The 10,879-nt window shown below is 37.6% G+C and overlaps 1 protein-coding gene across 1 annotated transcript in view; it reads right to left on the minus strand.

Annotated features, from left to right (window-relative positions):
* The window catches only part of YME1L1 (YME1 like 1 ATPase), a 35,256-nt gene that overhangs the window by 2,150 nt on the left and 22,227 nt on the right, over positions 1 to 10,879 (minus strand). Inside the window, exons 9-18 of the mRNA XM_012803262.2 lie at positions 9,098 to 9,121; positions 7,718 to 7,909; positions 7,081 to 7,213; positions 5,983 to 6,045; positions 5,614 to 5,726; positions 4,045 to 4,200; positions 1,946 to 2,097; positions 1,195 to 1,321; positions 1,031 to 1,104; positions 575 to 661 (exon numbers count right to left, since the gene is read on the minus strand). Coding sequence (XP_012658716.1) covers positions 575 to 661; positions 1,031 to 1,104; positions 1,195 to 1,321; positions 1,946 to 2,097; positions 4,045 to 4,200; positions 5,614 to 5,726; positions 5,983 to 6,045; positions 7,081 to 7,213; positions 7,718 to 7,909; positions 9,098 to 9,121 — 1,121 coding nt within the window. The remainder of the gene's footprint in view (positions 1 to 574; positions 662 to 1,030; positions 1,105 to 1,194; positions 1,322 to 1,945; positions 2,098 to 4,044; positions 4,201 to 5,613; positions 5,727 to 5,982; positions 6,046 to 7,080; positions 7,214 to 7,717; positions 7,910 to 9,097; positions 9,122 to 10,879) is intronic.

A 10,879-nucleotide genomic window follows, 5' to 3' on the forward strand; every position in this document is an offset into this window, starting at 1 on the left:
GACAGAGCTTCAAGCTTTCCCCCTGGGTAGAGTGCCATAGCATCACAGCTCACAGCAACCTCCAACTCCTGGGCTCAAGCGAGTCTCTGCCTCAGCCTCCCAAGTAGCTGGGACCACAGGCGCCCACCACAACACCCGGCTATTTTTTGCTTGCAGCCATCGTTGTTTGGCAGACTGGGCTGGATTTGAACCTGCCACCTTAGGTGTATGTGGCTGGCGCCTTAGCCACTTGAGCCATAGGCGCAGAGCTGGCCCACTATTTTTTTGTTGCAGTTAGGCTGGGGCTGGGTTTGAACCTGCCACACTGGGTATATGGGGCCAGCAGCATATACCACAAGCACTGCCCCCAAACTGAAATTTCTTAAACGCAAAAACCCAGTTCTTAGCCCAGGGTCAGAATAAAATACATCCCAGTTCTCGGAGAGGTTCCTCAATAACATATTTAAATCACTGCTGCAGTGGTACACCTGTTACCTTTATACTATAGATAGAATGATGTTTCTAGTTCATTTTTAAGTACATAACTATTTATGCATAGTCTAAAAAATGAGTAAGCCAAAAAAAATATTATTACCCTTAGAAGGATTCTTATTTCTTGTTCAATAGCAGATTGAGTTTCTGGACTCAGTTTCCCCGTATCATTATAGGTCATAACTCCAAGCTAAAACCGAAGGGAAGAAAATAATTGAACAGAAAAGCCCCAAGCCACAACAAAATTAACAGAGAAAGTATTCTCCTGTATATAAAAAAATATTATAGAAAGCAAACAATAAAATATGAAAATATATTTGATGATGGGCACAACTCAGGTGTATATGACACACCTTCTGGGTATGTCATATACACTTACCTAACAAATGCAAACTCTGTACTAATGAATGCAGACATTATACTCTAAATGTACCCTCATATTAATCTGAAATTTAAAAAGTAATGCATTTGATGGCAAAAAAGAATGTCATCATTCTTCTGAAAGAATAAAGACTAAAAGCAAAATAGGAAGCGTATAAGCAAGAGAAAAAAATGTTACCTTTTCACTCATTCCAAATTTGGTGACCATTCGCTTTGCTATTTTAGTTGCATTGTCAAAATCACTGGAAGCACCTAAAATACAATACGTAAACATATTAAGTTTTAGAAATACCTTTAACCCTATACACAGAATTTCAACAAAAGCCATCCTTTCAAGTCAACCTGTTGTAATATGGTCAGTTCCAAATATAAGCTCCTCTGCCACTCTTCCTCCCATACTAACGTCCATTTGTGCAAGCAGCTGGGCTCTAGTTTCATTCCATCTGTCATTCTCAGGCAACAAAGACACCTACACAAATACAAATAATCAGATAAGGAGGAAATTTAGATACAGTTCTGAAATCATTACATTCAAAACTGGAATTATCATTTAGCTCTCACTCATTAACTTAATCCTATGAAGCTGAAAGGAGAATGGAGATAGCCATCAGGTGCCCGAAGATGAAACAAGCAATTTGGAAAATAAAAACTTCTATATAAAGTAAAAGAACATTTTATAAACAACAATAAATAGGATTTTTTTCCCCCACTTGCATGGAAATGTTTCAAGTATCTATAATTTATAAGATAATTAAACTTGTACCACATGCAAAAATCTTTAAAAAACTACTAAAGCATTGACACATAATTTGTCTTTTGGGGAACAGAACAATTAGAGACTTATATAGTTTGCTGTCATTTCTAAATCAAAGTTCATCATGTAAATATGAAATATAAAAATTTAAAAACTACTCTTTAGTAACAAAAATTTCACAATGTCTCTGATTTTAAGAAGCTTCAAGACTAAAAGAAAGTATCAAGAACCACAGAAAACAGATGAATTTTCCTCGTAAAATGTTTAAGTCAGTAATTTTCTACTTAAGTTTCTAGAAAGCTCTATTTCAAAACAAAGAAAAACCTACAAAAAACTTACATGTCCAAGTGTTGGGCCTCGAGGCATGATTGTAGCTTTGTTGATAGGCATGGCATCTTTTGTATAATATGCAATGATAGCATGACCAGATTCATGATATGCTGTGATGGTTTTGTTTTTGTTATCAATTTCCACACTTCTTCTTTCAGGCCCTAACATAAAATTTTAATTAAGTATAAAACATACCACTAGAGAACTATGTATTTAAATCAATGCCACCCATTTTCATTTGCAAATCAAAGACAGTTTGCCCTACCTACAGCACCTGTTCTATATCTCTAGATTCAGCCATATGGGGAACGAAGAAACTCCAGGGGAAAAAATTCATAAAAATAATACAAATAGGCTCGGCGCCTATAGCTCAACCGGCTAAGGCGCCAGCCACGTACACCTAAAGGTGGCGGGTTCGAATCCCTAGCCCGGACCCACCAAACAACAATGACGGCTGCAACCAAAAAATAGCTGGGCGTTGTGGCGGGCGCCTGTGGTCCCAGCTACTTGGGAGGCAGAGGCAAGAGACTCGCTTGAGCCCAGGAGTTGGAGGTTGCTGTGAGCTGTAATGCCACGGCACTCTACCCAGGGGGACAGCTTGAGGCTCTGTCTCAAAAAAAAAAAAAAAATAATACAAATAAAAACCAATCTAGTATAACAATTTACAGAGTACTGATAATGTATTACATGTTATTTGTAACCTATGAATAATTTAACAGTATTCGGGAGAATATGCATGGGTTATATACAAATAGTATGCCATTTTTTTCTGAGACTTAAGCATCCAAATATTACTAATCAATAATTTAAAGAATACAAAGGTTTTTCTTTGAGATGGAGTCTATGTCACCATCGGTAGAGTGCCATGGCGTCAGAGCTCACAGCAACCTCTAACTCTTGGGCTTAAGCAATTCTCTTGCCTCAGCCTCCCAAGTAGCTGCGATGATAGGCACCCGCCACAAAGCCCGGTTATTTTTTGGTTGTAGATGTCACTGTTGTTTAGCTGGCGCGGGCTGGATTCTAACCTGCCAGCCTCAGTGTATGTGGCTGGCGCCGTAACCACTGTGCTACAGGTGCCATGCCAAAGACTACAAAGACTTTTTTAAAATGGTACAATTCACTCTAAAACATATACAAACTGTAACAGGGTAAAATTCACTCTAAAACATATACAGACTGTAACAGTTTGTTATCTGCAAACTAAAATGGTCAAAACCATCTTAATCTTTACAGCAATTCTATATTCAGGAAATAAACTTCCAACTTAACAGAAATATCATAAGTAACCTCTACATAAGTCAATATAAGATTTAAAATCAAAATTAAATGCAGAATAAGTAAAACTAACCATCCCTTTTTCAACAATGGTGTACAACAGGAAATACAAGGGTAATTATATAAGATACTGAAATATATTTGTTCTCTAAAAGGTAAAATAGTGTCATTTTTTTCTTTTTCCTTTATTTCTTTTTGAGACAGAGTCTCCCTCTGTCACCTGGACTAGAGTGCCACGGCCTTAGCCTAGTGTACAACAAACGTAAACTCCTGGGCTCACGCAGTCCTCCTGTCTCAGTTTCTCAAGTAAGTGGGACTATAGAAACTCACCATAAGGCCAGGCTAATTTTCTGTTCTCAGTAGAGATGAGGTCTCTTTCTTGTTTTGGCTGGTCTTGAAGTCCTGACCTTAAGCAATTCTCCCTAGTCAGCCCCCCAGAATGCTAGGATTACAGACATGAGCCACCACACCTGGCCAATAATATTATTTTCAAGTATGTATTTTCATGTTCTGAGAGCTATTCAATTTTTTACCCTTTTAAGTCAGAAAAACAGGTATCCTAAGAAATAGACAAAATTAATGAATGTGCCACACTATAAAATCAGTTTTATATCACTGACAAAATGGGTCTTGTTAAGAAAATGTTACTGTTTATTGGCATTTGTTTGACCCTCAAATTGGGAATTTGTGAACTTATTTACTGCAAACCTTGAATCCTCAGACATTGAAGTTTTAAAGCAAAATTAAATTAAACATGATCATAGCTTTAGCTGACAAAATAGAATATTTCCTAAGAAAACAAAATAAGCAACAGAAAGAAACATAAAACCTACCCATTAAAATTTTGTCTTTCGAAAACTCTAGTTCCTTCATGGTAACCATTTCTTTTCCATCAACAGCTGCCTTTAATGCAGCTTGGTTTACAAGATTCTCCAACTCTGCTCCAGAAAAACCAACAGTACCTCGGGCTATGATTTCTGGATCAACAGCTAATGTAAAAAGAGAACACAATAGTGAGAGTTCAAAACTGCTAAAAGAACACTTGTCAGAACGAACACATGAAGTCCAAAGGAAGAACAAAAATAGCTATTCTCAGAGATCATTTCTCAGAAAACAGGAATGAACTTGGTAAAAATTCCTAGGAAAAAGGGCTCAAGTGTATCATTAAAATTGGCACTGGGGGCGGCACCTGTGGCTCAGTAAGTAGGGCGCTAGCCGCATATACCAAGGGTGGCAGGTTCAAACCTGGCCCCGGCCAAACTGCAACAGCAACAACAAAAAAAATAGCTGGGCGTTGTGGCGGGAACCTGCAGCCCGTTACTCAGGAGGCTGAGGCAGGAGAATCGCCTAAGCCCAGGAACTAGAGGTTGCTGTAAGCTGGGTGACGCCACAGCACTCTACTGAGAGTGATAAAGTCAAACTCTGTCTCCAAAAAAAAAAAAAAAAAATGGCATTGGGACAAATCACAAAAGCTCTTAAACTGAAATAACTTTATGAAAAACAATGAAATGTAGACTTGCCTCCTATATTTAGAAACTTCAAATATGACCTATATTGTTACTAACCTAACCACACAAAAACCGAAAAAGTATATTCATCCACACTTTTTTTTTTTTTTGAGACAGTGTCATTTTGTCACCCTCAGTAGAGTGCTATGGCATCACAGATCACGCAACCTTCAACTCTTGGGCTTACGTGATTCTCTTGCCTCAGCCTTCTGAGTAGCTGGGACTACAGGTGCCCACCACAACGCCCAACTTTTGTTGTTGTTTTAGCTGGCTGGGGCCTGGTTTGAACCCGCCACCTTCGGTATATGGGGCCGGTGCCCTACACATTGAGCCACAGGTGCCACTCTCACCCATGCATTTTGTTTTACATGTGACTGTCAACCCTTTGGGCCACAAAAACTATTATCTATCATGAGCTATTGTTAATAGAGCTTTGTCTATTATTATGTAATTTACATTTATCTAAATAAAAAACTTTGCACATATATTAATCTTTAGATAGTCTTAATGTTCTAAAAAAAACCTTCTTTAGATCAGGACTCAAAGCACATACAATCTCTCAGATGCAAACTAATTTAAGGAATAGGCTTTTTTATTTTTACTATATTCTGCACATATGGGGTCTCTCTCATCATCCCATGATGCTGGGACCCTGCTGCTGCCAACTCTTATGCTCAAGTGATGCCCTGCCTCAGCCTACCAAATACCTGGGATAATAGGTATATGCTACTATGTGTGACTCAGGAATGAACATTTAAAAGGACAGGGAGAAAAATGATATAAAAATGTATGGATTTTTTAATACATTTATCATGTAAGGATCACAAACAGGGCAGATAGATTTATTACCATTTTATATAGATAATAATATTTATATTATAGAATTCAACTTACACTGATCAAACTTTATTTTATTGAGATACCATTTCAAAATTTCTGTTCGACCTCTCACATCTGGCCTTGGAACTGTAACTTGCATGTCAAAACGACCAGGACGAATTAAGGCACTAAAAGAAGAATGTAAAAGGAAAGCATAAATAAGTTGATTAGCTAAAGTTGCAATTCAACACAAATGACTTTCTAAAGACATGCTGGGAAGACAATAGCAGTCAATGAATAGTCAGGGTTTTCAACATACTTGTTCAGATTCTGAACATTCTGTGTAAATGGAATCATACAATGTCATCTTTTCTAATGGTGTTCCTTTAGCATGATGTTATAGCATACAATAGTACTTCACAAAAGTTTTCTTTTACTACTTACTTATCTAATGCCTCTGGGAAGTTTGTGGCTCCTATGATGATAACTCCTTCGTTGGGTTTAAAACTATTTAGGGGGAAAAAAAAGAGTACCTTTTCACTAAAAATTGAAGCATAGCACACATACAACAATGCTTAACACAATATTGCTTAGCATTATGCAAAAAGGCATTGATAAAAACAACAAATCACAATATTTGATCTACTTAGGAAAATATGCTCTGCCTTAAAAAGCTTGGGTACATGAACAATTTTTTTTTTTTTTTTTTTTTTGAGAGAGTCTTACTCTGTCACCCTGGGTAGAGTGCCGTAGCGTCACCGCTCACAACAACCTCAAACTCCTGGGCCTAAGCGATTCTCTTGCCTCAGCCTCCTAAGTAGCTGGGACTACAGGCATCTGCCACAACACCTGGCTATTTTTTTGTTGTTGTTGCAGTTGTCATTGTTATTTAGCAGGCCCAGATCAGGGTCGAACCTGCCTGCCTCATTGTATGTGGCCAGTGCCCTAACCAATGAACTACGGGGCCTGAGCCACCTTGGGTACATGAACAATTTTTGAAAAATAACTTTCAAATACATCAATTTAATTTATTCTCAGACTTCCTATGTGGTTCTGAAATGTTTTACATGGACTTGAAGACACCTTGTTCAAAGCAATGCCATTTCTTGCTTTTTATATTATGAATATTGATGTGTTTTAAATCTACCACAACATTCAATACTACTAAGAAATGGGTAACCAGCATACATGTCCTTTACTTCTTCAAACAAAATATTAGGCTCAATTTGCATCACTGATTTTCTTTTATCATAAGTATAACAAGGAGGAAAAGGTATAAATATCAGAAATCAAATCAATCACAGGAGCTGATATTCAAATACCCAATGAGTTGTGAAAATACTCCACTAAAAGTAAAGCTTTCCTTGACATCCTGCACACGAGACAAACCTGTTGCCTATAAACATAATGTTTTTCTTATCTCTAGAATGTTGTCATAGGCCTTTTGGGGAACAATCTGTGTAAGATCAAGTCTACATAATAACAAATGCTACAAGGCACATAATATCACAATATTCTATGGAGAAAGGAAGACTCAATTACCCATCCATTTCTGCAAGAAGCTGATTTATAGTCTGCCTTGAATATGGATGCATTGGAGATTCAATTCTCTTCCCACCAACAGAATCTAATTCATCAATAAATATAACACAAGGAGCATTTGCTTTTGCTTCCCCTAAGAAAACAAAAACGTAACCAAAAAGTTAAAAGAAATCAATACTTTTCAAACAAAACCAGATAAATATTAACCTGTTTTTCACTGATTTAGGAACAGTATCCTGGGAATGGGAGAGAGGGGAATATACTGAAAAGTAAGATATAAGATAAAAACAATTGGGTATTCATTTTTCCTAGCTAAGTATCATGTACAATCAGGTTTGAGGCTAATGATTCTTTAATTACACACTGAAGAACTGATAAATAATGAACAAAAGTTAAGAGCTATTTTGGCAGCCCCAACCTCATCTTGAACCTTCCACTAGTTCTTCTGTTAAGTTCAACTGTTTAGAAAAGGAAGATAGCTCTCTTTTAGCTCATATATGAAGTTACCTAAAGCCTGGACCCCAAAATGGTTAATGCAGCTATCATTAAAGGGGCAATAGCCAAAAAAGTGTAATATTCACTCATACCCTAAAATTTTAAAAAATTAGCATTTTATGAAAGATACAGCAAAACATACTAAAAAGATTTCTGATACGGCTGGCTCCCACACCCACGAACATTTCATCAAATTCTGATCCAGAAGCATAATAAAAAGGGACATCAGCTTCTCCTGCCACAGCTCGGGCAAGAAGTGTCTTTCCAGTCCCTGGTGGTCCAACTAAAAGAATTCCTAGAAATGAAAGAACACAAGAATGACACAAATGGTTTTCTTAAAACTCCCTTGACATGAACCTATAAAACAAATAATTTATGCAATTATGAAGTTGAAGGATAATAACTCATATTCAGAAACAAAGCGAAACATACTTGTCTCTGCTAATGAGACCCTTCAAATTTTCTCCAAAACTAATTTTCCCGTTATTTAAATATTGCTCACACAACAGTATACAAGACAGGACAGAGTCTTGAAGCAAAAAAATGTAAACCTATTTATCACTAAATAAGTAGATAAAATTCAACAGAAACAGATTAAAAGATTAAAAATGTAATACACAATTTGATGCTTTCTCATTAAAAAACAAAGAAATTCTATGAACATTTGGTGAAAATGCAAAAAAAAAAAAAAGATTGGAGAGTACCTGATATGAAGGAAATCATGTTAATTTTCTTTGGTGGGATAAGATTATGTGTTGGCCAGGCACAGTAGCTCATGCCTGTAATCCTAGCACTCTGGGAGGCTGATCGTTTCAGCTCAGGAGTTCAAGACTAGCCTGAGAAAGAACGAGACCCCGCTCTTCTAAAAATAGAAAAACTCACTGGGTGTTGTGGCCGGCACCTGTGAGTCCCAGCTACTAGGGAGGCTGAGGCAAGAGGACTGCTCAAGACCAAGAGTTTGAGGTTTCTGTGAGCTACAATGACACGTACTCTACTCAGGGCACAGAGTGATTCTGTCTCAAAAAAAAAAAAAAAGATTAATGTGTATACTTAAGATAATGCCATTATTCTGATATAATTTATCAAAAGTATTTAGATGTAAAATAGTGGACATTTACAGTTTTCTTTCCAATGTTTAAGGGAGAAAAACACACATGCACAGAAAGCAAATAGGACAAAATGTTAACAAGTGTTGTACCTTAGTGGCAAGTATATGGATGTAAATTTGTACTATTCTTCAAAGTTTTACATGTTTCAAATTTTTCATAGAACTATAAAGTTTTTTTTGTTTTCCTATTTTTTTTTTTTTTTGAGACAGAGTCTATGTCGCCCTCAGTAGAATGCATGGCATCACAACTCACAGCAACCTCAAGCTCTCAGGCTTAGGCAATTCTCTTGCCTCAGCCTCCTTAGTAGCTGGGACCACATGCGCCTGCCACAATGCCTGGCTATTTTTTCATTGCAGTTTGGGCAGAGCCAGGTTCAAACCCTCCACCCTCTGTATATAGGGTTGGCACCTTACTCACTGAGCCACAGGTGCCAACCCCTAAAAAAAAAAATTTTTTTTTGGAGACAGAGCCTCAAGCTGTCCCCCTGGGTAGAGTACTGTAGCATCACAGCTCACAGCAAACTCCAACTCCTGGGCTCAAGCAAGTCTCCTGCCTCAGCCTCCCAAGTAGCTGGGACCACAGGTGCCCGCCACAACGCCTGGCTATCTTTTGGTTGCAGCCGTCATTGTTGTCTGGCAGGCCCCAGCTGGATTTGAACCCGCCACCTTAGGTGTATGTGGCCAGTGCCTTAGCCACTTGAGCTACAGGTGCCAAGCCCCTAAAAAAATTTTTTTAAGGAAAGCTCAAATAATAACCTTAAGACCACCCTAGTATTACCATGTGGTAATAATGATAGCTAACTGGTTTAAATTACATTAATTTTTGTAGACTTCATCTAGATACTTGAGGATTTTTTTATACATTTATAACATAATCATTGTCATTAGATAGAGGAAGAATGTGACTATTTCTATGGTTTTAAACAGTCTTATGATATAATAGTACTGCTTTTATAAATGTGCCTTCAATTAGCTAAGACCATACAAACCATCTCATATAGTGCTGAACTCTCTGTAGAGATATTTGGCAGTATAAAAACAAGCCTTAAAAAAAAGAGTGACATCCTTTACTTGAGCAATTCTATTTCTAGAAATTTATTCTAAGTAAATAATTAAGCATATGAACAAAGACTTGAGTTAAAATGATCTTCACCATACTTTTTTTGGCCAGGGCTGGGTTTGAACCCGCCACCTCCGGCATATGGGGCCCGTGCCCTATTCCTCTGAGCCACAGGCACCGCCCTTCACCATACTATTTTTAAAAACAAAAAACTGTAAACCATATAAAAGTAAAAATAAAGGGTTAGGCAAATTATAATACAACCCCAAGTTAGAAGGATACCATGAGGTCATTAAAAACCACATTTAGTAACTGTGAAAAAAACAATAGACAAAAATTACCGAGGAAAACATTGTAATATAAATGGCCTATACTCTTCACAAATATAAAGTTCAAAAAGACTCTCCTCTCCCACCCTCCACAAAAAGGCTGTGGAGCTGTTTCATATCTAAGAAAAAAACTACATGTGATGTGTGATCCTACAGGCAGTGGCAGTGAGGGAGACACTACAAAGCATACTGGCTTGGAGCAAATGCTAAAATTTGAATATGGCTGGACATTTAATAATGATTTTGTATGTATGCTGAATGTCCTGATTTTAACAATTATTCAGGAGTTATGTAAAAGAGTATCATTATTCTTAGGAAATATATACTTGAGTGTGATTATATATACTCTCAAATGTTTAAAAATATAAGTATGTAAAGAGACAAAGTGAGTAACAAAAAAAACATTGCACAAAATATTAAAATTGGTAAGACTGGTGGATTGCCTGAGCTCACAGGTTTGAGACCAGCCTGAGCAAGAGCAAGAGAGTAAGACCTTGTCTCTAAAAATAAATGGGCATCGAGGCGGGCACCTACAGTTCCAGCTACCTGGGAGGCTAAGGCAAGAGAATTGCTTAAGCCCAAGAGTTTGAGGTTGCTGTGAGCTGTGACACCACAATACTCTACCATGGGAGACAGAGTAAGACTGTCTCAAAAGAAAAAAAATTGGTGAGCCTAGGTTAAGGATATGAACAACAATCCCCAGCCCGGACCCGCCAAAACAACAATGACAGCTGCAACCAAAAAATAGCCGGGCGTTGTGGCGGGTGCCTGTGGTCCCAGCTACTTGGGAGGCGGAGGCAGGAGACT

This window comes from Otolemur garnettii, unplaced genomic scaffold, assembly GCF_000181295.1.
Source record: "Otolemur garnettii isolate 467f Iridium unplaced genomic scaffold, OtoGar3 scaffold00019, whole genome shotgun sequence".
NCBI lineage: Eukaryota > Metazoa > Chordata > Mammalia > Primates > Galagidae > Otolemur > Otolemur garnettii.